The sequence below is a fragment of the Oncorhynchus mykiss genome, chromosome 1 (genome assembly GCF_013265735.2).
Source record: "Oncorhynchus mykiss isolate Arlee chromosome 1, USDA_OmykA_1.1, whole genome shotgun sequence".
In the NCBI taxonomy this organism is placed as follows: domain Eukaryota; kingdom Metazoa; phylum Chordata; class Actinopteri; order Salmoniformes; family Salmonidae; genus Oncorhynchus; species Oncorhynchus mykiss.
In genome coordinates, this window is record NC_048565.1 from 18,598,879 (window position 1) to 18,626,375 (window position 27,497).

At 44.2% G+C, this 27,497-nt stretch overlaps 1 protein-coding gene across 7 annotated transcripts in view; it reads right to left on the reverse strand.

Annotated features, from left to right (window-relative positions):
• LOC110498717 (unconventional myosin-IXb) overlaps window positions 1–27,497 on the reverse strand; it is a 116,001-nt gene that overhangs the window by 36,440 nt on the left and 52,064 nt on the right. For 6 of the 7 annotated variants that reach the window (XM_021575380.2, XM_021575441.2, XM_036960119.1 and 3 more), the window contains exons 3-19: window positions 19,908–20,002; window positions 14,162–14,224; window positions 13,250–13,349; window positions 12,753–12,853; window positions 12,315–12,444; window positions 11,679–11,768; window positions 9,772–9,888; window positions 9,367–9,501; window positions 8,237–8,358; window positions 7,865–8,006; window positions 5,624–5,819; window positions 5,176–5,251; window positions 2,170–2,283; window positions 1,033–1,072; window positions 702–824; window positions 516–596; window positions 312–422 (exon numbers count right to left, since the gene is read on the reverse strand). In XM_021575380.2, coding sequence (XP_021431055.1) covers window positions 312–422; window positions 516–596; window positions 702–824; window positions 1,033–1,072; window positions 2,170–2,283; window positions 5,176–5,251; window positions 5,624–5,819; window positions 7,865–8,006; window positions 8,237–8,358; window positions 9,367–9,501; window positions 9,772–9,888; window positions 11,679–11,768; window positions 12,315–12,444; window positions 12,753–12,853; window positions 13,250–13,349; window positions 14,162–14,224; window positions 19,908–20,002 — 1,836 coding nt within the window. The remainder of the gene's footprint in view (window positions 1–311; window positions 423–515; window positions 597–701; window positions 825–1,032; window positions 1,073–2,169; window positions 2,284–5,175; window positions 5,252–5,623; window positions 5,820–7,864; window positions 8,007–8,236; window positions 8,359–9,366; window positions 9,502–9,771; window positions 9,889–11,678; window positions 11,769–12,314; window positions 12,445–12,752; window positions 12,854–13,249; window positions 13,350–14,161; window positions 14,225–19,907; window positions 20,003–27,497) is intronic. The other variant, XM_021575515.2, reaches the window with a different exon arrangement.

Sequence of the window (27,497 nt, forward strand, 5' to 3'; positions counted from 1 at the left end):
CATTGCTCAATAAAAATGTTCCTTCTAACATGCAAGAATTAAAGAATATATTTCACGGAGGACCGAGTGTCGGCGGGTTTTCACTCCTCCCTTGTAATTAGTAAGGAACTCTCCTCACGTTGTCGTCTAGAGCTTAATTGAAAGGAAAACTCTAAAACCTGCAGACACTCGGCCCTCCGTGGAATGAGTTTGACAACCCTGATATAAAGCAATTATTTTCATTGGTAAACAATGAATGTCAAGTATGAACAACAGTTATTGTTTCAGACATTGCTTCTGGCTGTCTGAGTTATTAAAGAGGTGCAGTGTACCTGGAATGTGTACTTGGCTCCATAGCCAGACCTCCGGATGCGAACCGTTTCTAGCATGCCGGTGTAGTGCAGCTGCTGCAGCACCAGGGTCTCGTTCAGACACATCTCCTTCTGCACACACACAGATACACAGCACATCATTAGAGGGACTCATCATAATCATTATCATCTTGGTTGTACATAATAGAAAAAAAGGGCCGTTACCTTCTCAGAGTTGGAGCGAATACAGCGGATGAAGAAGGGTTCTGCTCTGCCCAAAGTCTCCAGCAGTTTAGTCAGAGAGGTCTGTCAATGTAAAAAGGATTTAATTCTAACTCCAATAAAGTCCTGCATCTGCATCGTATGTTAGTGGCTGTCTGGCTGCTGTATTTGATGGAGAGATCAGCTGACCTGGAACTGAGCACTAATGCTGGGAGTCTTCTTCTTCTTGTTGAGGTGCAGCAGAGACTTGGCGGTGCGGTCGTGGAAGGTTCGACCCACAATGAACTTCAGGGAGCGAGAGTCCAACAGGCTCTAAGGAACAGCATCAACATCACAGAGTTCTGCAGACACCACCTCAGTGTAGCTGATACTCTCGAATGATTCAAATGTTATATTTTCAAACATTTATATTAGATAATTTAGTGATCAAGATCTGAGATAATGAAGAAATACAAATAATTTCAGGTGGTCGGAGGTATGTACGTACGTAGCTGGCGTATGTGTGATACTGTAAGTTTACCTTAGGTATGATCTGTTTCTGCTTGGCATTCTTGTTTTTCCTGTGGGAGAGGGAGAGGTTAGTGAGACGGGCTCAGCACAGCGATGTCGCTGAGGAGGTCTAGTGGTGAGCGCGTTGGGGGTGAGCCGTGTTGTTAGTATGGCGAGTCATTCTAAGTCAATGAGGCGTGAGGGCTTGCACCTGGAGTATGGGTGGGATGACGGATGAACAGACACACGGATGGGACACACAGACACAATTACCCAGCCAAATAATCAGACAGCCTGGATGAGACGCATAGGATACCTGTTCCTCCAGCTATCTTGTTTTCATCATATCAGCCTTGGATTTATAGTGGAACTGTTGCTATGTGCCAACTAAATGATTTCAGCCTTGGGTTTATTACAGTGTGTAATTTGTGCGGTCAACACTGCACACACATTTTTCGAGGGAGACTCAACCGAATGCTTTAGTTTTGTTTCTTCACTGTGTTAAATACTTGTATATGTTATACCCAACAGCCATAAGTTAAAACAAGCTATGATTTCCAACAACTTTTGGGTTCTTTCAGACTTCACATTCTTAAATCTAATCTAGAAGCCAATGCATTCATGTGAGTAATGTTTGTTCATGCAGCAGCTGTGCTATTGAGGCCATCATTGCATCCTCAGCTTTCCTCAAGTCCTCTGTATCTCCATTATAGCCCCTTATGGGCAACATCCTCGCTGCATTACAATATCAGCCTCATGCTAATCAAAATCAAATTGGAAGCCAGTCTCTATGGGCTTTGCAGTCCACTATCACAAGCAGACTAGTGTTGTTTGCAGCCATCAGCAAATAACTAGGATTCATGTTTTTCAATGAGGTTTGGTCTCAAAACAGCCAATTACCCAGCATGTGTCTTAAACTGTCTGTCACGTGTTGAGCGTGAGGGATTAGGAATTATGTCTTCTAGCCGTATACATAATTCTGTTTCCAGTTTTGGACTAGGATACATTTTTTCTTAGTCAAATCAGGTGTGCTAGTACTGGCCTGGAACAAAGATTTGCAACTAAGGGGATGCCTCAGCCCCCAGGAGGACTGAGGTTGAGCACTGTTAAAGCTGGGTTAGACCACGGTAGGCCAAGCTGGGCTGAGCTGAAGGGGCTACAGACTCACTGAAGGAGGTGTCGAGGGAACCGCAGCCGACCCCAGGACTGCAGCAGTTTGCGAGGGTCCTCACCGTCCAGCTGCAAGTCCTTAATGGAGCTGATTATCTGGGCATGCATGTCCCTGAATCAACCCAGCAAGGGCCACAGTGGGTGAGGAGGATGGAGGGTAAGAGACAGTGGGAGGAGACGGGAAGGGGTGTTGGGCACGGGGCATAAGGGGAGGACAGGGGGGGGGGGGGGGGGGGGGTAGAAACACCGCTGTCAGGACACCTCAAAAGACAGAAAACACCCCACCACCAAAGAGCCTACTTCCCAAGAGAAACACACCAACAAACCAGTTAGAGATCTGAAGTTGAGATCATGTAAAACTGGTGTTTAATGCTGCTTTAGTTCAGACCATCCAGCCATGGCTAAAGCAGAGTGTAGAAAGACAATAGGTTGTGTTCTCTCACACCATACTCCTGTAAGTAAGTACTGTGAGCATGCATTCCTGAATCAAAGCTTCACTGGTTGATGTATTTTATCCATGCTGGTGTTACACTGCTGCGGATTAGAATTAGTCATTGGACTGGTGTTATACTGGTGGTGAATAGGGCAGACTGTTGTTGTTAAGAGGGCATATTGGCCATATATCACAAACCCCTGAGTTGCTGTATTGACATTATAAACAGGTTACCAACGTAATTATAGCAATAAAAATACATGTTTTGTCAAACCTGTGGTATACAGTCTGATATACCACAGCTGACAGCCAATCAGCATTCAGGGCTTCGAACAATGCAGTTTATAATACTCTACTTACATCTGATCAATAAACCAAAAAGGAGGTCAGGCAGGAAGGGCTGGGCCGTAAGTAAAAGGTACCATAGACAAACTAGCCCAGTCCAAGAACAGCCCATAAAAGCCCTGACCTCTTCATTATTTTCAGGTCTGAAGGAACCAGATAGGTGGAAGCATAATGGAGGAGCCTCCCCATAGCTTATCAAAAGCCTAGGTGGAGCTATCCCCATATTGGTTACACCTATCAGATCTATAAAAATACATAAGGGGTAGGGCCTAACGATGGTGCTAGGGGTGGCGTTTTGCTTACTGCTCAGTTCCTCTCTGAGAATGCTCTTATTAGAACAGGGGATTTTGGTCCATTTAGACACTACAATTATGTTATCCTCAAACTTTCTCCAAAGGAAATTGTTTATTACATTTCCTCTCTCATCACAACTACTCCAGGACATGAGATGTATAGCACTTTCCCTGACCTGATTCATGTACCAAATTTTACTACTACTATGTATTAGTGTGCACATGTTCTTAATGCTGTACTATCTTATATTAGTGTGCACAGCCTTGCCAGTTTCTTCCCAGTAATGAGTAAATGATCAGAGCATGGCAGCACTAACACCTTTCTGTGTTCTACACTAACCATAATAAACCTGGATGAAAAGGCAGATTACCATGGCTGAGAGAGGGAGAGAAACAGAGAGCAAGAAAGTGGGGGAAATAGAGGAGAGAAAGAGAAAGGAGGAAGAGAATAAGAACAAGATGCAGCCTGTCAATGATTAGGACGGACAATGTTTGCAGTGGAGCTGCTTTCCTTTCCTAACTAAAGAAATATATGCCTGCTGCAAACCGTCATGAAGTAACCCCCCACCCCCACGTGCACATTTTGTTTTTTGCCCTAGCTGGCTCAAATAACCAACCCATCATCGAGCTTTGATTATTTGAATCAGCTGTGAAGATGTCTTTGATAGCCTCTAGGGGGCGCTTGTCAGAGTGATCAAAGTAGATTTTTTTTTTTTTTTAACCTTTATTTAACTAGGCAAGTCAGTTAAGAACAAATTCTTATTTTCAATGTCGGGCCACCCAGTGGGTTAACTGCCTGTTCAGGGGCAGAACAACAGATTTGTACCTTGTCAGGTCGGGATTTGAACTTGTAACCTTTCGGTTACTAGAGTCCAATGCTTTAACCACTAGGCTACCCTGCTACTAGGCTAACTATGCTGTCTGTGGAGGGGAGAGAACAGCACTTGGGGTCACCCAGGGGCAGGGGAAACAACACAGAGGGCAGGATGAGATGAAGGAGGATTCTTTCCACCATAGAGATACATATAATTCTATTTCTATGGATTTGACTAAGCTGACGTCATACAAGAGACCAGGAAGCACACAAGCCAACTGTTTCAATAGTTTCATCCAGTTCCAATTACTAGAGGCTTAGGGGGAGTTCCATTTGTCTCCCAGAACAGATACCTTTCCTGAAGAATCTTGTGATTTTTAAGATATTACCGTCTGAGTCTTCTTCATGTCATCCTTGGTGCAGGGACACTGGATAAATCCACTGTATGGATGCTCACCCTGTCATTTGTCATCTTTGAGACAAACGGATTTCTTAAAAGACCTATACAAATACAATTTGATTGATTGACTGATTATCCAATCCTCAACTTGTTCTCCATGAGGAACCTCAATCAGGCAAAGTGATTTAAATTATTCTGGTTAATCCCAAATGCAATCTTCCATATTTATGGTATAGATTAATTAGACGACTTGGTTTTGGATCAAGTTAGTAGGGTTGTGCTTTTAAAGTGGATTTCTGATGGAAGAATAGTCCTTGGGGTTTAGCTCCTCATGGTAGATTGTAGCTCCACAGTGGTAGATTGTAACCACTGTGAATTCCTGCCTATCTGCAGTGTACCTCAGGGGACAGAGAGACCCATCTGTCAATCACATGACATCACACCCAAAACAACAGTGGAAGAGAGGAAGAAGGCCCGATACCCAGCCCTCCCATAATATGTCTCAAGATCCACACTAACATACTATCTAGTATGCATGGCTTGGGCCAGGAGTTATTCCTGCATGCTTGACCTGACCAGGAAAATGAAACAGGCGGGCCATAGGGCCAATGCATCACTTCTTAAGTGGGATGGAAGTGTGAATATTGGGACAAATGTAGTTTACCTTCTTCCCTGTGTGCCCCTCAGTCAGAGAGCTATGTGGTGGATCTGGGTCTTACCTGTACATTCTCTCTACAGGCGTGTTGGACCTCTGCAGCTCCCCCAAAGGAGTCCTGGAAGTAGGGCGCTGCACACCTGTTGAACAAACACAGACAAGCACCCGCGCACAGACAGGAACACAGACAAACATAACATTAGATGCCTAAAGGCTCTATGAGGACAGAAGACTGGTCCCCATGACTACTGCTTGTCAAATGAATAAAAATAATCCAGTTGAGTTCTTTCAGAGGCCAACTCCCTGTTTAGTATTTCCTTGATTTAATTTAACGAGACACTTTTCTCATCTAGTCAACACAACAAATAGACTGGCAGATTGAGGCTTTGAAATTCAAGGATATATATATATATATATATATATATATATATATATATATATATATATATATATATATATATATATATAGTCATCTTCCCACTTTTCTACAGTGTAAGGTGTATATATTCTACCTGCGTTCTTGGCGGCCCAGCGGCGTCCAGCCTCGTTGAAGGAAGCCATGCCTCTGATGGTGGCTCGCAGGATGCCCCAGCGGAACATGGCCACCGGGTCCATCCCAATCAGCTGACGCACATAGGCCCGGTCACTGCTCCGCAGCAGAGCCACGATGTCTGGACGCATGTGGTCCGTGTTCTTCTCCCGGAAGTCCTGCCAAGAAGAGTCATAGGAGTGGATTCGCATGCCGAGGTCGTTTTAGACTCGCCAAGAAAGACGCCGTTTGTCATCAGTTTGTCATCAGTCTGACCACTCGGAGGCTCCCGAGTGGTGCAGCGGTCTAAGGCACTGCATCTCAGTGCCTGGTTCAAATCCAGGCTGTATCACATACGGCTGCAATTGGCCCAGCGTCATCCGGGTTGGGCCGGGGTAAGCCGTCATTGTAAATAAGACTTTGTTCTTAACTGCCTTGCCTCGTTAAGTGAATAGTGGATGAATAGTGGAAGCTTTGTCACGAATGAGTAAGAACGTTCTGAACAACAATAATAATGCTGTCAATAACAATGAAGAGCTAAACAAATACAAGAAACCTCCCTCAACCCCCTAGACATTACAGTTGAAGTCGGAAGTTTACATACACATACACTGAGTCATTAAAACTAGTTTTTCAACCACTCCACAAATTTCTTGTTAACAAACTATAGTTTTGGCAAGTCGGTTAAGACATCTACTTTGTGTGCATGACACAAGTAATTTATCCAACAATTGTTTACAGACAGATTATTTCACTTATATTTCACTGTATCACAAATCCAGTGGGTCAGAAGTTACATACCTAAGTTGACTGTGCCTTTATACAGCTTGGAAAATTCCAGAAAATTATGTCATGGCTTCAGAAGCTTCTGATAGGCTAATTGACATAATTTGAGTCAATTGGAGGTGTGCCGGTGGATGTATATCAAGGTCTACCTTCAAACTCTGTGCTTTGCTTGACATCATGAGAAAATAAAAAGAAATCAGCCAAGACCTCAGAAAAAAAAAATGGTTCATCCTTGGGAGCAATTTTCAAACGCCTGAAGGTACCACATTAATCTGTACAAACAATAGTACGCAATTATAAACACCATGGGACCACACAGCCATCATACCGCTCGGGAAGGAGACGTGTTCTGTCTCCTAGAGATGAACGTACTTTGGTGCGAAAAGTGCAAATCAATCCCGAAACAGCAGCGAAGGACCTTGTGAAGATGCTGGAGAAAACAGGTACAAAAGTATTTTTATCCACAGTAAACCAGTCCAATATCGACATCACCTGAAAAGGCCGCTCAGCAAGGATGAAGCCACTGCTCCAAAACCGCCATAAAAAGCCAGACTATGGTTTGCAACTGCACATGGGGACAAAGATTGTACTTTTTGGAGAAATGTCCTCTGGTCTGATGAAGCAAAAATAGAACTGTTTGGCCATAATGACCATAATGGCCGAAGAACACCATCACAATTTTGAAGCATGGGGGTGGCTGCATCATGTTGTGGGGGTGCTTTGCTGCAGGAGGGACTGGTGCACATCACAAAATAGATGGCATCATGAGGTAGGACAATTATGTGGATATATTGACGCAACATCTCAAGACATCAGTCAGGAAGTTAAAGCTTGGTCGCAAATGGGTCTTCCAAATGGACAATGACCCCAAGCATACTTCCAAAGTTGTGGCAAAATGGCTTAAGGACAACAAAGTCAAGGTATTGGAGTGGACATTACAAAGCCCTGACCTCAATCCTATAGAAGATCTGTGGGCAGAACTGAAAAAGCATGTGCGAGCAAAGAGGCCTACAAACCTGACTCAGTTACACCAGCTCTGTCAGGAGCAATGGGCCAAAACTCACCCAACTTATTGTGAGAAGCTTGTAGAAGGATACCTGTAACATTTGACCCAAGATAAACAATTTAAAGGCAATGCTACAAAATACTAATTGAGTGTATGTAAACCTCTGACCCACTCGGGAATGTGATGAAAGAAATAAAAGCTGAAATAAATAATTATTTCTACTATTATTCTGACATTTCACATTCTTAAAATAAAGTGGTGATCCTAACTGACCTAAGACAGGGAATTTTTACCAGGATTAAATGTCAGGAATTGTGAAAAACTGAGTTTAAATGTATTTGGCTAAGGTGTAAACTTCCGACTTCAACTGTACATGATAGTAAACAGGGAGCCTGTGACTGTGTTTGGGGGTGGATGTTCATTCATCCCTACCTTGATCTGGTACTTGACCTTCCCAGCGAAGTGTCGGATGACGAAGGCAGGCTCCATGACAGGTGTGGGCACAAAGTACTTCTTCCCCTGGTGCTGCTGCTTGAACTTGGCCAGCAGGGTCTCGTCAGTTGCACGGGGGAAACTGGAGAGCGAGAGGAGGAGAGAGAGAGTGAAGGGGGAAAGAGAATAAAGTGATAGATTCACCACATTAACTTTTCTTCCATCAAACATGTAAATATACTGTCAATCATAGCAAAGTAATGAACACTATCTTTAAGTTGCAGTAATTAAAAAACAAAACAACATATGGAATGTAAGTGCACCATCTCTTTAATGGAATATATATATTTTTGAAAGACTTGAAGTCCTTACTTGCTCTCCTCGTCCAATAGGTACAGGAGTCCAGTGGGCTTCTTGCTGATGAGGTGGATGCAGCCCACGTTGTCTGTGTAGTCTATGTTGTGCCAGGTGATGCCCTCCGCCTGGTACTCCTCCTGTAATGGACAAACAGGCTTACAGTTAGGGAAGACATAGGATCCATCAGGGCTGTTATACTGTCCTTATGGAGAGCCACCATAGAAATACAATGACATTGAATCTACACTACATGACCAAAAGTATGTGGACAGCTGCTCGTCAAACAACTCATTCCAAAATCATGAGAATTAATATGGAGTTGGTCCCCCTTTGATGCTATAACAGCCTATACTCTTCTGTGAAAGCTTTCCACTAGATGTTGGAACATTGCTGCAGGGACTTGCTTCCATTCAGCCACAAGAAAATTAGTGAGGTCAGGCACTGATGTTGGGCGATTAGTCCCGGCACGCTGTCTGCGTTCCAATTCAACCTAAAGGTGTTTGACGCGGTTGAGGTCAGGGCCCTGTGCAGGCCAATCAAGTTTTCCACACCGATCTCAACAAAACATTTCTGTATGGACCTCGCTTTGTGCACATGGCATTGTCATGCTAAAACAGGAAAGGGCCTTCCCCAAACAGTTGCCACAAAGTTGGAAGCACATAATCGTCTAGAATGTCATTGTATGCTGTATTGTTAAGATTTCCTTTCAGGGGAACTAATGGACCAAGCCGGAACCATGAAAAACAGCCCCAGGAAATTATTCCTCCTCGCACCCTTTCAGTGAGCTTGTGTGGCCAACCACTTTGCGGCTGAGCCGTTGTTGCTCCTAGATGTTTCCATTTTACAATAACAGCACTTACAGTTGACCGGGGAAGCTGTAGCAGCACAGAAATTTGACAAACTGACTTGTTAGAAAGGTCACATCCTATGGTGGTGCCACATTGAAAGTCACTAAGCTCTTCAATAAGGCCATTCTACTGTCAATGTTTGTCTATGGAGAATGCATGGCTGTTTGCTTGATTTAATATACCTGTCAGCAACAAGTGTTGCTGAAATAGCCAAATCAATGCATTTGAAGGGGTGTCCACATATACTATATATACACAAAAGTATTTATATATGAGAGGCAGCCAGGGCGAACTCACCTGCTCTAGTTTGAAGATATGCTGGTTGAAGTAATACTGAAGCTGCTCGTTGGCATAGTTGATGCAAAACTGCTCAAAACTGTTGGTCTCAAAGTCCTCAAAGCCAAATATATCTAGGACCCCTATAGACAAACACTGGCACAGACCAAATCATACAGTAGGTCAGTCAGAAATGTAGATAAGTTGTTAATGGCTTCACAATGTCACTTGTATCATACTAGAGCTTTGGCAGGGTCTTTTAAAAAAAAGTGTAATAAATGAATTGCTTAATTCTTTTTACTTCAAGTTATTTGTGGGGCATTAGGAATTGCCGACATGTCTGTCCCGGACTAAACATTGGAGAGGGGAAACTCTCGGCTGCATTCCTATGTGCATGCATGTGTGTGTGTGTTATCGCTCTCTTACCGGGACAGATTCCTCCATGTCTTTCTTGTTGAGCAGTGCGTGATTGATGCGCAGGACAATCCAGTCAAACAGGGCGCTGTACAGAGACTTGGCCATGGAGTCTCTCGCTGTGATGGCCTGAGAGACAGACAAAGAGACAGAGAGCAAGAGAGATTGGGAGTGAATGGGAAGACAGGAAGAAGGGAGAAGAGAGAGAGATACAGACAGACCGACCGGAGAACCGCCCGCCCGCCCGACAAGACCGACAGAGAAGACCGCCCAACCGCCGGAGAAGACCAATCGACCGCCGGAGAAAACCGACGATCCAGACCGCCGGAGAAGACCAACGGACCGCCGGAGAAGACCGACAGAGAAGACCGACGGAGAAGACAGACGGAGAAGACAGACAGAGAAGACAGACGGAGAAGACAGACAGAGAAGACAGACGGAGAAGACCGCCCGACCGCCGGAGAAGACCAACCGACCGACGGAGAAGACCGACGGAGAAGACCGACGGACCAGACAGCCGGAGAAGACCGCCACGGAGACTGACGGAGACGACCGCCGGAGACGACCGCCGGAGACGACCGCCGGAGACGACCAGACGAACAAGTCAAGACGGACGGACAAGACGGAGAAGACCGACGGAGAAGACCGACGGACAAGACAGACGGAGAAAAAAGACGGAAAAGACCGACGGACCAGACCGACGAACCAGACCGACGGACCAGACCGACGGACCAGACCGACGGAGAAGACCGACGGACCAGACCGACGGAGAAGACCGACGGACCAGACCGACGGACCAGACAGACGGAGAAGACCGACGGACCAGACAGACGGAGAAGACCGACGGAGAAGACCGACGGAGAAGACCGACGGAGAAGACCGACGGACCAGACAGACGGACCAGACCGACGGAGAAGACCGACCAACAAGAACGACGGACCAGACAGACGGACAAGACCGACGGACCAGACAGCCGGAGACGACCGCCACGGAGACAGACAGCCGGAGACGACCGCCACGGAGACAGACAGCCGGAGACGACCGCCACGGAGACAGACGGAGACGACCGCCGGACCCGACCGCCGGAGACGACCAGACAAGTCAAGACGGACGGACAAGACGGAGACGACCGCCACGGAGACCGCCGGAGACGACCGCCACGGACACCGCCGGAGACGACCGCCGGACCGCCGGAGACGACCAGACAAGTCAAGACGGACGGACAAGACGGACAAGTCAAGACGGACGGACAAGACGGACAAGTCAAGACAGAGAAGACCGACGGACCAGAACGACGGAGAAGACCGACGGAGAAGACCGACGGACCAGACCGACAGAGAAGACCGACGGAGAAGACAACACGGAGAGGACAGACGGACAAGACCGACGGACCAGACCGACGGACCAGTCAAGACGGACAAGACCGACGGAGAAGACCGACGGAGAAGACCGACGGACCAGACAGACGGACAAGACCGACGGACCAGTCAAGACGGACAAGACCGACGGACCAGTCAAGACGGAGAAGACCGACGGACCAGTCAAGACGGAGAAGACCGACGGACCAGTCAAGACGGAGAAGACCGACGGACCAGTCAAGACGGAGAAGACCGACGGACCAGTCATGACGGAGAAGACCGACGGACCAGTCAAGACAGAGAAGACCGACGGACCAGTCAAGACGGAGAAGACCGACGGACCAGTCAAGACGGAGAAGACCGACGGACCAGTCAAGACGGAGAAGACCGACGGACCAGTCAAGACGGAGAAGACCGACGGACCAGTCAAGACCGAGAAGACCGACGGAGAAGACCGACGGAGAAGATTGACGGAGAAGACAGACACAGGGAAATAGAAAAGACCAATACGTGACACACAAGATAATGATAGGCCTTAAAGACCGGTGGTTGGTTGCCTACCTCACTGTGGCTGTAGGGCAGAATCAGCTTGTCATTGACTGTCACCGTTTTCCTCTTTGTCAGCGCCTCCACCAGCAACTCCTCTTTCACCTGGGAGGTCACACACAATTCTCAAGACTTGCAACATTATCGGGGACGGACAAAATAAACATTGATTTAGTGGAGAGTAGGCTTCCTGTATAATCATTAGGGAAGAACCATCTTCACTGGACAATAATAGAATATATTCACTGTTTGGGATGTTAGTCATGATGAAACCTATACCTAGCCACATGTTTAGGTTATTACAATCCTTTCAACCTCAAATAACCTAATTAGATCACTAATACTAGGCCTGTTTTTCTCAAAGTGTTTCAGAGTAGGAGTGCTGATCTAGGAGCACTTTTTCCTTTTAGATCATAATGAATAACACAGGGGGACCGGATCGTAGATTCCTACCCTGACTGAGCATTCCTACCCTGACTGAGATGCTTTGTGAATGCAGGCCCTGATTCAGCTCATCATAAAGACCTTCATTAGCTTAATCAGAAGTGTTAGTACATGGTCGGGACAAAAGGAATTGGTCTTTCCAGGACCCAGAGTAAAGACTAATGGTTGATTGGGTGTAGACTACAACAGCAGACCAGACATTATTACCTTGAGCAGGTCTGAGAGGGTAGCCAGGACCTCCGGGGGCCCCACGTCCAGCCCCTCGTCTCGGCCTGTAGATTTCCTCCTGTACGTCACGTTGCCCAGGTACAAGATGGCCGACAGCACAGAGAAGATCCTACAGCGGACAGACAAGGGATACAATCATCATACCATAGAATCAAAATGAATAGAACAGACTTTCTTTTCCATTGTTTCATATCACTGCCAACTACTGTGACTACTGCCCCAGAGGAAAGGGTTTAATGGCAGTGCTTGCAGAGGATCCAAGTAATACAAACTGACTACAGTATGCAAATATATGTATGACCTACTGTATTTGACAAACGTATAGGCAGCCATTTAAGGAATCGAATGGTGTGTAAGGGATAGACGTTAACTCAGTGGTGTAGATTCACGGCCCATGACCAGGGCATGTCCACTCACTGTTTCTTAGTAGCAGACAGGAATCCGACCATCTCCATGGCCTGCTGAAGCCTCTCAAAGTCATGGCACAGGTCTTCCTCATCTTCGATCTTAAAATATTGCTGCAGATAGATAGGTAGATATGTGCACTGCATGTTAATGAACCTATGGGCAGAGAACAGAGCATATGCAGGCCATTCACTGCATGACAATGACTCTGCATACCAGGTTTACTAGCACTGAATCCGACGGGGAATGTTACCTTGAGCCAGTTCAAATACAGAGATTATTAAGACACACACACAACCCATGAATAGAATGAGAGTCAGGGTACAAGGGAATGTACACTAAATGAATGTAGCCAAGGGCATCTGCTAAAAGAAGATAATGAAGCTAATGTACACAAGCAAACACAGCAGAATATCTGTCAAGGGCACCTAAGGGACTAGCTAATGGGGATGTGGTTCTTTCTTGCAGGGGGAATGTACAGTAAGTGTGTGTGTGTGTGTGTACAGTACCTGCTTGAGGTAGAGGTAATCTTCAGGCTGCAGCAGTTTGAACTCCTTGCGCTCCTCCTCTGACGCTCCCACCAGCAGATAGTAAAACACATGGTAGTTCCTAAAGGGACACAGAACAATGTAACGGTGCGTTTGGTTAGTGGATACAGTGTGATTTTTGCATTTGTTATTTGTTTGCTTTTGTTATAAGGTTATGCATTTTTAGCTGGCAAGAATAAATCATACATTCATTTAAAAGGCGATTTTTGGTTTTAAATGTTGGAATACAGACCATCAAAAGTCAACACTGTGGCAGTATTAGATACCCTGACCCAACATTGACTGTGTATATAACGTGCCAGTTTAGTAATGAGCGTGAATGCTGCTGTCAGTTTTTCCAGTCTTGTTAACAGTTGGCCGGCCGGCTTGCATTGTTGCAAAACCACACAGGCGTGAGTTTTCATGTTTACTTCTGAGAATCTCACTGACATCACAGGCAGACATTATGAAAACAGAAGCTAATTTCAACAGACAAGATGGTATACGAGTAACAACAGGACTAATCCATTATCATATAATAATAGAACTCTGACACATACCTAGTGAGTAATAACATGAAGAATAGGGTTAATGATATGTACAGGCTATGACAACCCCACCCAGGGCATTTGAAGTAGAAACAGTAGGACTTCAGTGCTTATAAATAAATGATCAATTCAATATGTATTCATAAAAAAAACAAGTATCATCTCCCATATTGATCACAACTCTTTGGCACATATTCAGGCTAGGTAAAAAGTTAGTTCTGAGAGTCACTCTTGGAAATTGTTTCTTTCTGAATATCAAAAGGCACCAGGGGGAAGCTCTCTGTTTCTACAGAGGGCCTCCACAGGTCATTGAGGATCAAAGGTAACCCCTGCTGTTGCCCTTTACCTCTCATTATTCTCTCTGGAGACCAGACGAGACTTCTCCAGGAGATACTTCTCCACGATGGCTCTAAGAACGAGAGAGAGAGAGAGAATGAGAAAACGAGTGACACTGAAGTTAGTTTGGTCCTTTCACTTGGCTGTGAAGTGTGTCTGGTGAGGGTCTTTTGTGTGTGTGTGTGTGTGTGTGTGTGTGTGTGTGTGTGAGTGAGAGAGAGAGGTGGTAGTGACTGAGGGGGAGGGGAATCATGAGCAGATGGTCGGTGGAACATTAAACAGTTGAACTAAGAGTCTAGATATGGACGGCATCAGTCTGATGTACACAGTGACATGGTAATGTTAATGTGCAACAACAGCCACTACGATCAACAGTTTAAACAGAGACAATTGCATTTTTACGTAGGCATGTCTGACAAAAACAACATTTAAGCTAATCTTTCATTTTGTTGAAACTCTAAGAATAGAGGGCCGATGGCTGTTGTGTGTATTTTAACACCGGAAGCTCAGGCAGGGAGGGAGGCCAGTGGCCTTTGCTGAGCATGGAAACTTCACTAGCTGGCCCTTTGCGTCTCTATAGAGAGCTGATCTAATAGAAAAATAAGCAGAGCCAGGCGGGGAATACTGGAGTCCATCCACAAGTCACACCCAGAGACACACACAGAGAGACACATATACAACCACACACATTTGACTATTTAGTCATTTAGCAGACGCCCTGATCCAGAGTGACTTAAAGGAGAAATTAGGGTTAAGTGCCTTGCTCAAGGTCACAGACAGATTTTTCACCCAGTTGGCTCGGGATTCAAACCAGTGACCTTTCGGTTACTGGCCCAATGCTCCTGCCACCCCAGGATAGCTGCCACACGAAGAGAGAGACCGATACACAAATAGGAGGAGGATGTAACTTTGTCGCTAGTCAAGTCTTAAAAGATCCATGCCACAGGTATTCCCATGCTATTCTGTTACATTGAGAAAGCCCATCTCCCATCCCAGTGAGACCCTGTAACCAGCCAGGCAGAGTGTAATGTAGTGAATGAAAACACCCTTGCCAGTGCAGTGCTGAGCACGTCCCAGGGCTTCCCTTGGTAATCTCCTCTATAGAGCGGCCTTGGCTGCTCCACTCTTGGCTGCTCCACAGCAAGCTTTTGTACAGCAGAATGTCAGCACTGTCCTGCTGTAATCAATGGCTTCTGACTGACAGACACTCTGCTACAAGCATAACAAGCTCAACCATCACTAGTACAGCTCATCCACTGAAGTCTCAACAGCAACTTAACAGTTCTTATTCAATTACTTTCTCCCCTCTCAAGCTAAGCAATTCAATATAAAACAATGAGTCCCTGTTTTAAGACCTTATAATCAGGTTGGGAATAACTGTCCCTGTCTGTATAGTAGAGTAAGCTCATCTCGAACAGAGGCCAAAGTGTCACTCATAGGGTTGCAAAGGGTCGGAAACTTTCCGGGAAATTTCCCAAATTTTCCCATGGGAGGTTAAGCTCTAGAATTTAAGGAATTATGCTTAAATTCTTCAGAAAAGTTAGTTAGCTTATAACAGTGAACCTTTTTTTGTGGGATACATGTAAGGCAATGTATTGTGGCATATATTGGTTAAACTATCCCATAGTCAATGGAATTAGAACCCTCTGCATGCACAGTGCACTCTTCCATCACATGTACAGCTGATTCTCAAGATCTTGCACACTAATGAGATGCTATTGAGCCCACACTACTACACTGTCCGAGCCAAGGACTACATGCTTTCTGGTAAGTTTTGATTACAATACTAGGTGGGGTGAATATATTTTTTCTGATAGTTAGTTTTTGCTACCATGTGGGTTTTTAGCTTGCCTGGGCCTGCTAACTGAGTGCTAATGCACCTGTTTCCATACATGTTTCATTTTAAAACATGTATCTAACAAAGGAGTTGTTTAATCTAACTACTTAACTATTTATCTGTACATGGAATTGTACTTGTTTGTATTTTTTTACACATTTTTTTCTCATCTTTACAGGAAAATGCCACAGGCACTATCTGATGTGTGGAGACATTTCACTGCAGCTAATGTAGAAGGAAAAGCTGTGTACATTTGCAAATACTGTCCCAAATAATATGTGAAGAATGCAACAAAGATGCAGAATCATCTGGCCAAGTGCATAAAGTTCCCTCAGAGCTTACAACAAGCAACCTGACAAAAGTCCCTCATCATTTTCACCTCGAATAGAGGTAATCGGACACCTTATCGATAGCAACAGCTCATGGTCCTCCTGGAATCAGAAGCATTTTTGACTCAATGGAGTAACGTAGTCAGAGAAATGCTGATGAATGTCTTGCCCGAACTGTGTATGCAACTGGTTCATCTCTGATGCTCACAGGCAATGTGTATTGGAAGAGATGTCTGAATGTTCTTCGCCCAGCATACACCCCTCCAATCAGAAGTGCTTTATCTACTAATTTGCTGGATGCAAAATTCAAGTGAAGGTCAAGCAAATCATAGAGAAAGCAGACTGTGTTGCAATAATCTCTGATGGGTGGTCGAATGTTCGTGGGCAAGGAATAATTAACTACATCATCTCCACCCCTCAACCAGCATTCTACAATAGCACAGACACAAGGGACAACAGACACACCAGTCTCTTCATTTCGGATGAGCTAAAGGCAGTCATCAATGACCTTGGACCACAGAAGGTATTTGCACTAGTGACAGACAATGCTGTGAACATGAAGGCTGCTTGGTCTAAAGTGGAGGAGTCCTACCCTCACATCACACCCATTGGCTGTGCTGCTCATGCATTGAATCTGCTCCTCAAAGATATCATGGCACTGAAAACAATGGATACACTTTACAAGAGACCCAAGGAAATGGTTAGGTATGTGAAGGGTCATCAAGTTATAGCAGCAATCTACCTCACCAAGCAAAGTGAGAAGAATAAGAGCACCACATTGAAGCTGCCCAGCAACACCCATTGGGGTGGTGCTGTCAATGTTTGACAGTCTCCTGGAGGGGAGGGAGTCTTTACAAGGAATGGTCATATCACAGTCTCCTGATATGGACAGCCCCATCAAGAGGATCCTCCTGGAAGATGTATTTTGGGAGAGAGTGGTAAGCAGCCTGAAACCTACAGAAGTAGACATTGCACGGATTGAGGGAGACAATGTCATCCTGTCTGATGTTCAGACTCTGCTTGCAGATGTAAGAGAAGAAATCCGTACTGCCCTGCCCACTTCACTGTTGCTCCAAGCAGAGGAAACTGCAGTTCTGAAATGCATCAAAAAGCATGAAGACTTCTGCCTGAAGCCCATATACGTTGCAGCGTACATGTTGGACCCCAAGTATGCTGGCAAGAGCATCCTGTCTGGTGCAGAGATCAACAAGACCTATGGTGTCATCACTACCGTGTCTCACCACCTTGGGCCTGGATGAGGGCAAGGTTCTTGGCAGTCTGGCGAAGTACACTTCCAAGCAAAGGCTTTGGGATGGAGATGCAATATGGCAGTCGTGCCAACATATCTCATCAGCCACCTGGTAGAAGGGACTTTGTGGATCTGAGGCTCTTTCCCCTGTTGCCTCCATCATCCTCCAAATCCCACCAACATCAGCTGCCTCAGAGCGCAACTGATCTTTGTTTGGGAACACACACACCAAAGCACCCAACAGGCTGACCAATACAAGGGCTGAACATTTTTTGGACATCTGGGAAAATTTGAGGCTTTTTGAGCCATCCTCAACAAGGTTGGAAAGTGACAGTGAAGATGAGGCGTCAGAGTCTGATGTTCAAGAGGTGGACATTGAGGAGGTCCAGGGAGAAGACATGGAAGCCTGAGAGGAAGACAACCAAAGCTTTAGTATCTAGACTATAATTTTACAGCTGTATGTTGAAAATGTTTTTGGGAGATGCGATGGATCATTGGGTATCATGCAATACTCCCTTTTGTTGTTCAGTGAAATCATCCCATGTGAAGAGTCAACTCCTTTAATTAAAGTTCAAATCGTAACTAAATAGTTTTTAAAATTTATATTGGAAGGATTTAATAATTTGCAATTATTTCTACTTATGATAAGGTAAAAGGTTTATGTTTCTGTCTCCAAATTATATGGTAAATATGTCCAATGCAAAAAACATCTATATTTAAATGGTATTAATATTCATTTGCATATATTTCCGTTAATTCCCATATATTCCCGTTAATTCCCACCTCTGAATATTCCCCAAAATGTGCAACCCTAGTCACTCATGTTTCATTTAAGTGATAATGCTCGAGAAGCCAGTGTTTGGAGGATATATTGGCACGGGTGTTCTTTTCAGGCCGGAAAACCGTGCCAATATATCCACCAAACAACGGCTTCGAGGGCATTATCACTTTCATACAACGGGTTACCAACATATCCAAATAATGATTAAAGTATTTCATTATTCATAAAAATTCTAGGGTTGCTATCCAAGCCGGCTGGTCATTCGTTCTATTGGTTCGGTTGCCAGAGACGCGACCGGGTCGTTCAGTCTTTTTGTTCTGTATCTATGGACATCGTTCGCTCCAAATGTTCCATTGCCATACTGGCTGGCCACATTCTTATCCCTTGCTTGCTAGCTAGCCAACTACGACTAACTTAGTCAGGTCAAACAGTGCAGACAGAATAACAGTAGATGCATTTGTTTAATCCGTTTTCTAGTGACATTTATTTGGATACATCCATAACAATGTGCTAATGAGGTGCGGTTTCACCTGGCATTGAAAATGTGCTCAATCATCAATGTGCTCTGTTGTTCAGAGGAGCTAGCCAACAAAACAGCTAACACAATCACTTCAAACGGAATCTGTAAAGACTGCAAACTAACTGCACTTCGTTTCACCGTTTTTTTAAAATTGACATTTCTTTGTATATATTCATAAAAATTATGCCAGCTGATTCATGATTTCGACTGGCTGAGAGACACTGCCTGCCTCTCCAGTCCTGACCCCTACATTTTCATTACTATTGGACAGTTGAAGATGGAATTTTAACATTAAAATAATGTTGCAAATGTCGGACAGACAGACAGCAAGGTTTATACAAATCTCCGTTGTGGAAAACTAAATGTTTGTCTAAGAGAAAATGTCTAGATGCTTTTTATAGTGGAGATCAAGTTTACAACTTCCCTGCCTGGGCTGATGAGACAGTGGATTGCGCAGTCAGATGGAACAGAGTAAATAGGCCTTTTAACGTCATAGATTTAGCCGGTGGTAACTTGTGGAATAGACACCGGCTAGAATGCGCTTTTAACCAAATCAGCATTCAGGATTAGATCCACCCGTTTAATCATTTGATTTTGTTAAACTTTACGATAAGCGCTCCCTTCCTCTGTTAGACAGGAAATGACAGGGCATGTGATGTAGGCAGTAACCAGAGAAACTGCAGGCAGTAACCAGAGAGATTGTAGGCAGAGAGAGGAAGGAGGCTGTGCTATAACGTGGTTAGGGCTTCAGGCCTCAGAGGTATCACAACAGAAACAAACACACTACAGTGCTTCTCACGAGCCTTATATGGTATGATGGAAGTAAGAGTGGCTGTGTCTGCAGTCACCGTGGCTGTGTCTGCAGTCACCGTGGCTGTGTCTGCAGTCACCGTGGCTGTGTCTGCAGTCACCGTGGCTGTGTCTGCAGAAACTGGCTCAGGAACATCCACCAGGGATGGAGTGTGTGTTTACAGGGTAAGTCGGAAAGGAGGATTGAGAGTTATCACAACACACAGTGTGGGCCAGCGGCCAGTACTCACCCTCTCACCACCCCACTCTCCAGGTAGTTGACCTGGATGAACTTCCCAAAGCGGCTGGAGTTGTTGTTGTGAGCCGTCTTGGCATTCCCAAATGCCTAGTAAAGAGGAGGGGGGAGAGGTTACATTCACTGTGTGAACCATAAAGTGATTATACAGTTAAGAAATAGGAATAACTACACTTGTGCTAATACTGGGGCTGTTCAACACCACAGCTACCCCAGTCCAGAAGTTAAGACTAGATGAAAACAGCACCCTTCTTTCTCTCCCTGCCTCAATCACCCCCTCTCTTTCCCTCATTACTCCCTCCTTTCTACTCTCTTGCAGAAGTCCAGGGGGTGACACTAGGCCAGTGTGATTGATGGGGGCCTCCTGCGAGGAGCCCGTGTTAGGTCCAGAGAACTAGTCTCCCTCAGGCTACAGTCATCCCCAGCCAGGGGCATACACCCAGCCCTGCCACCAGTCTGAATGGATAGCTCGCACACACACACACGCGCAAAAGGCAGCCACGGGGGAAGTTGACAGTATACATCTTAAATAGGAGCCACATCCTGCGAGGAGCAACAGTTGCAGTTACAATTTGATACATTTGTGGTTGAGCTGATATAAGGGGAGGGGGGCCTCACAGAGGGGGTCTAAATTAACTTGTTATGGGCAGGGGGTGGTATTTTCACCTCCGGATGAAAAGTGTGCCCAAATTAAACTGCCTGCTACTCAGGCCCATAAGCTAGGATATGCATATAATTAGTAGATTTGGATAGAAAACACTATAGAAAACACTAACGTTTCCAAAACTGTTAAAATAATGTGAGTATAACAGAACTGTAATGGCAGGAAAAAACCCTAGGAAAATCCAACCAGTAAATACTATTATTTTGAAAGGCTGTTTTTCCATTGAAAGCCTATCCACCATACAAAGACTTAGGACCCAGTTCACAATCTCTATGGCTTCCTCAACATGTGCCCAGTCTTCAGGCATTGTTTCAGGCTTTTACTCTGAAAAATGAGGGAGTAACACTGCTTTCAATGAGAGGAGAGTGGACATTTCCAGACATGAACCAAGCACGTGATCGGGAGCGCGCATTTCTTGTTTACCTTTTCCATTGACAAAGCTTTTTTCAGGTTGAAATATTGATTATTTATGACAAAGACAACCTGAGGATTGATTTTAAACATTGTTTGACATGTTTCTACAATCTTTTATTGTACTTTTTGGATTTTTCATCTTGGTGTTGAGAGTGCGCATTGTGCCTTTGGATTTCTGAACTAAACGCACCAACAAAACGGAGGTATTTGGACATAAAGATGAACTTTATCGAACAAAGCGAACATTTGTTGTCTGACATGGAGACCGGGGAGTGCCACCAGATAAAGATCAAAGGTAAGTGATTCTTTTAATGCTATTTCTGACTTCTGTGACACTCTCCTTGGTTGGAAAATGGCTATATGGGTTACTCGCAAAGTGTGCTTTCGTTGTAAAGCCTTTTTGAAATCTGACACAGCAGTTGCATTAAGGAGAAGTTCTGTATTCGTATGTTTAACACTTGTATCTTATCAATGTTTATGATGAGTATTTCTGTTATTTGATGTGGCTCTCTGCACTTTCACCGGATGTTTGTTTGAGACAATGCATTTCTGAACATAACACACCAATTTCAAATTAGGTTTTTGGACATAAATATTAACTTTATCGAAGAAAACACACATTTATTGTGTAACATGAAGTCCTGTGAGTGCCATCTGATGAAGATCAAAGGTTAGTGATTAATTTAATCGCTATTTCTGACTTTTGTGAGCCCTAGCCTTGGCTGGAAAATGGCTGTATGGTTTTCTGTGACTAGGTGCTGACCTAACAATCGTTTGGTGAGCTTTCCCAGTAAAGCCTATTTGAAATCGGACACTGTGGCTGGATTTACAATAAGTTTATCTTTAAAATGGTGTAAAATACTTGAGGAATTTTAGTTATGGGATTTCTGTTTTGAATTTGGCGCCCTGCAATTTCACTGGCTGTTGTCGAGCTTAGCTTCCCACTTGTACCAGAAAGGTTAAGAATCCTTACAGTGAACTGTTGACCTATTTCCGCTGTTCCAAGACTGTCTGTCCTGGTATTATTCCCTCTACCTACTGCTCTTTGTGTTCTCAATCGATGAGCAGATTTACACTCACTATAACAACTTACGCTCTAGGATGAGTGCTGCTTGAAGAATTGTAAACTGAATACATTTTTGAGGTCTCAAAAAAAAGGTTAAACTTGATAAAAATAACTTCAAAATGCAAGGTAATGTAAGAGTGAGAGACAGGAGTTGACTGAGGAGAAGACTGAAAAGCCTGGCTGAAATGTCAATCAGTGGATGAAATATGTGGTTTAACATGGACCTGTTGTAACATTTAGACTCCTCATTTCCAGAGCTGGGGCTCACCTCAGAAGAATGTGTACATGCTAGTGTGTGTGCGAGTTGTTTACTGAGGGGGTGATAAAATTGACTCTGGGCCAGTAAAATCCTCTTGAACCTACCCATCCCGGATCCGGGAGCGTAATCATCGCCTGAAACGAATTAGCATAACGCAGCGGACATAAATATCCCTAGAAAATGTTCCTATTCATGAAAATCACAAATTAAATATATTGAGACACAGCTTAGCCTTTTGTTAATCACACTGTCATCTCAGATTTTCAAAATATGCTTTACAGCCAACGCTAGACAAGCATTTGTGTAAGTTTAACATAGCCTAGCATAGCATTATGCCCTGCTAGCAGCAGGCAACCTTTTCACGAAAATAAGAAAAGCAATCAAATTAAATCATTTACCTTTGAAGAACTTCGGATGTTTTCACTCACGAGACTCCCAGTTAGATAGCAAATGTTCCTTTTTTCCAAAAATATTATTTTTGTAGGCGAAATAGCTCCGTTTGTTCTTCACGTTTGGCTGAGAAATCGATCACTACAACGCCAAACTTTTTTCCAAATTAGCTCCATAATATCGACAGAAACATGGCAACGTCACAATGCTGTAGACACGTTGGGGAATACGTAGAAAGCGTAAGCTCATTCGTAGCCCATTCACAGCCATATAAGGAGTCATTGGCATGCAGCGCTTTCAAAATATGGGGCACTTCCTGATTGGATTTTTATCTGGGTTTCGCCTGTAACATCAGTTCTGTTGCACTCACAGACAATATCTTTGCAGTTTTGGAAACGTTAAGAGTGCTTTTTATCCAAAGCTGTCAATTATATGCATAGTCGAGCATCTTGTCGTGACAAAATATCCAAAAATGAAATACTGCCCCCAGAGTTTCAAGAGGATAAGACACTGTCAGCTGGCATTCACTGCCCAGTGATGTCAAACGGTTGTTCCAGGGTAAAGGCTAGCAGACCCTGGGAACATTCCCCTGCACTCAGCCTCTCTGCCATGGAGGAAATGCTAAAAGTGTCACAGGCTCACAGCATCATTCACATTGAAACATAGTGCCCTGCAGCCTTTGTGAGTGGTTGCTAACCATAACCCTTCCTGATTGGTTGCGAGGCACATTAGGTATGAGGAAGTGGCTTAACGTCTTGGCTAACCAAGCAGAGTCTATGGAATTGAGTCTGCATAGTGAAATAAAGGCTGTGTGTGTGTGTGTGTGCCTACATTTCATCATGACGTCTTTGCGTATCTTGACTGGCTCCTTTCTCTAGTGTTCCCTGGCAGCTAACTGTATATTTCCAAGGGCCCAGATCCCCATTCAGTCCCTCAGTGTGCTGCCTCAGACTCTAACCAGTTCTCTTTACTAATCAGAGCCTTAATTGTTATTGCACAGACAGGCACCTCAGTAGAAAGACTTTTGGTTTATATTACTGCCATTTGTTTTACAGTTTCACTGCCAGGCTCTGACACCTATTAATCACTTGGCTACATGCACAATATATTCATTAGAAATGCATCATAAAGTAACAAATCAGGCTCTCTCTGTATACACTATAACTGGAGGCTGATGTGATAGCACCAATACTGGAACAAAACAACCAACAATGGTACTTACAAGAATACGGGCAAAACACCAGTGGTACTAAATAACAAGGCCAATACGATTAGAGGCAGTAGCTTTCATGTAGGTCAGAGATGCTATGGGACATTCACATGATAGTTAAATATAACTGCACAACCCTTTATGCAGGTTATCTATATGGCTAAGTGATGTACTGGGCCGTACGCACTAAATCAAATCAAAGTTTACTTGTCACGTGCGCCGAATACAACAGGTGTAGTAGACTGCTTACTTACAAGCTCTAACCAATAGTGCAAAGAAGGTGTTAGGTGAACAATAGGTAAGTAAAGAAATAAAACAACAGTAAAAAGACAGGCTACATACAGACACCGGTTAGTCAGGCTGATTGAGGTAGTATGTACACGTAGATATGGTTAAAGTGACTATGCATATATGATGAACAGAGAGTAGCGGCAGCGTACAAAGAGGGGTTGGGGGGTACACAATGCAAATAGTCCGGGTAGCCATTTGATTATCTGTTCAGGAGTCTTATGGCTTGGGGGTAAAAACTGTTGAGCCTTTTTGACCTAGACTTGGCACTCTATAAGAACAACCAATAGTCAAAGGTTAATGAAATACAAATGGTATAGAGAGAAATAGTCCTATAATTCCTTTAATAACTACAACCTAAAACTTCTTACCTGGGAAAACTGTAAATTCATGTTAAAAGGAACCACCAGCTTTCATATGTTCTCATGTTCTGAGCAAGGAACTTAAACGTTAGCTTTCTTACATGGCACATATTGCACTTTTACTTTCTTCTCCAACACTTTGTTTTTGAATTATTTAAACCAAATTGAATATGTTTCATTATTTATTTGAGGCTAAATTGATTTTATTGATGTATTATATTAAGTTCAAATAAGTTCATTCAGTATTGTTGTAATTGTCATTATTACAAATAAAATAAATAAATACAAAACTTTGGTATTTTTATTAATGGCTATCGGCTTTTTTTGGTCCTCCAATAAATCGGTATCGGCGTTAAAATCATAATCGGTCGACCTCTAGTTTGGACCATTCTAGTTTGTTGGTGATGTGGACACCAAGGAACTTGAAGCTCTCAACCTGCTCCACTACTGCCCCGTCGATGAGAATGGGGGCGTGCTCGGTCCTCCTTTTCCTGTAGTCCACAACCATATCCTTAGTCTTGGTTACATTGAGGGATAGGTTGTTATTCTGGCACCAACCGGCCAGGTCTCCGACATCCTCCCTATAGGCTGTTTCGTCGTTGTCGGTGATCAGGGAATACAGGAGGGGACTGAGCACGCACCCCTGTGGAGCTCCAGTGTTGAGGATCAGCATTTAGTCCCAGGATCCTTAGCTTAGTGATGAGCTTTGAGGGTACTATGGTGTTGAACGCTGAGCTGTAGTCAATGAACAGCATTCTCACATAAGTGTTCCTTTTGTCCAGGAGGGAAAGGGCAGTGTGGAGAGCAATAGATTGCATCATCTGTGGATCTGTTTGGGTGGTATGCGAATTGGAGTGGGTCTAAAGTTTCCAGGATGATGATGTTGATATGAGCCATGACCAGCCTTTCAAAGCACTTTATGGCTACTGACGTGAGTGCTACAGGGCGGTAGTCATTTAGGCCGGTTACCTTCAGGTCTTACATCGGCTACGAGCGTGTGATCACACAGTTGCCTGGAACAGCTGGTGCTCTCATGCATGTTTCAGTGTTGCTTGCTTTGAAGCGAGCATAAAAAAGGCATTTAGCTCATCTGGGAGTCTTGCGTCACTGGGCAGCTCGCGGCTGGGTTTCCCTTTGTAGTCATTAAATTGTTTATAAGCCCTGCCACATCTGACGAGCGTCAGAGCCGGTGTAGCAGAATTCAATCCTAGTCCTGTATTGAGCCTTGCCTGTTTGGTGATTCATCTGAGGGCACAGCGGGATTTCTTATAAGCATCCGGATTAGTGTACCGGTTTCTTGAAAGTGGCAGCTCTAGCCTTTAGCTCAGTGCAGATGTTGCCTGAAATCATGGCTTCTGGTTGGGATATGTACATACGGTCACTATGAGGACAATGACGTCGATGCACCTTATCTGTGACAGAGGTGGTATACTCCTCAAAGCCATAGGAACATATTCCAGTCTGTGCTAGAAAAACAATCCTGTAGCGTAGCATCTGCGTCATCTGACCACTTCCGTGTTGAGCGAGTCACTGGTAATTTTAGCTTGTAAACAGGAATTAGGAGGATAGAATTATGGTCAGATGTTCCAAATGTAGGGCGAAGAAGAGCTTTGTATACATCTCTGTGTGTGGAGTAAAGGTGATCTAGAGTTTCTTCTGGATGCACGTGACATGCTGGTAGAAATTAGGTTAAACAGATTTAAGTTTGCCTGCATTAAAGTCCCCGGCCACTAAAGCGCTACTTCTGGATGAGCATTTTCTTGTTTGCTTATGGCCTTATACAGCTCGTTGAGTATGGTCTTAGTGCCAGCATCGGTTTTGGTGGTAAATAGACGGCTACGAAAAATATAGATGAAAACTCTTGGTAGATAGTGTGGTCTACAGCTTATTACGAGGTACTCTAACCTCAGAGCAGCAACTGTTACTGACAAATAGACACACCACCACCCTTCATCTTACCAGACGTAGCTTTTCTGTCATGCCGATGCACGGAAAACCCAGCCAACTGTATATTATCCGTGTTCTCGTTAAGCCACGACTCCGTGAAACATAAGATATGTTTTTTAAATGTCCCATTGGTAGGATCTTGAACGGAGATCAACCAAGCTTATTCCCCAGTGATTGCTCATTGGCTAATAGAACGGATGATAGGAGGTGGGTTACCCACTCGCCAACGAATTCTCACAAGGAACACCGATCTCCGCCCCTTGTCTTTTCTTCACGCGAATGACGGGGATTTGTCCCTGGTCTAGGAGAAGTAGTATATCATTAAAGAAAAAATCTTAATCCAGTTCGAGGTGAGTAATCGCTGTTCTGATATCCAGAAGCTATTTTCAGTCATAAGAGATGGTGGCAGCAATATTATGTACAAAGTTAGTTACAAACAATGCGAAAAAACACAAAATAGCACAGTTGGTTTGGAGCCCGTAAAGCGGCAGCCATTCCCTCTGGCGCCACTGCAGTTGGACTCCCTCTAGTCATTTGTATCTTAATTATTTCATCAAAGTGTGCTTAAAGCATCAAACATGCTCAGTGCATATAGTTGATATGATTAAAATACATAGGATGTGTGTAAATATGGAAAAATACACGTAAAAAAATGTAGACCAATCGTTCGGTCGAAAGAACAGGCTGCTCTCGGTCGACTAGTAGTTTTAGTTGGGGACCGCCCTAGAATAAATTCAGATTTAGAGCAGGCTGTTCATATAATGCTAAACTTGTCATTTCGCCTGTATTTCTGCCTGCTTGAACATCAAATGCTCAGTTACCCATTAAATTACCCCGGGAATTGATAGAACATCACTCCAAAACAATATAATATTCAAAATGGGTGAATCCTTAAGTTTAATTCGTTGGACAATCAGAGGCAGGATAATGGGGCTAATATAATGTGAGAAACTGACCATTTCTAAAATGATGTTTCATCTGAAGT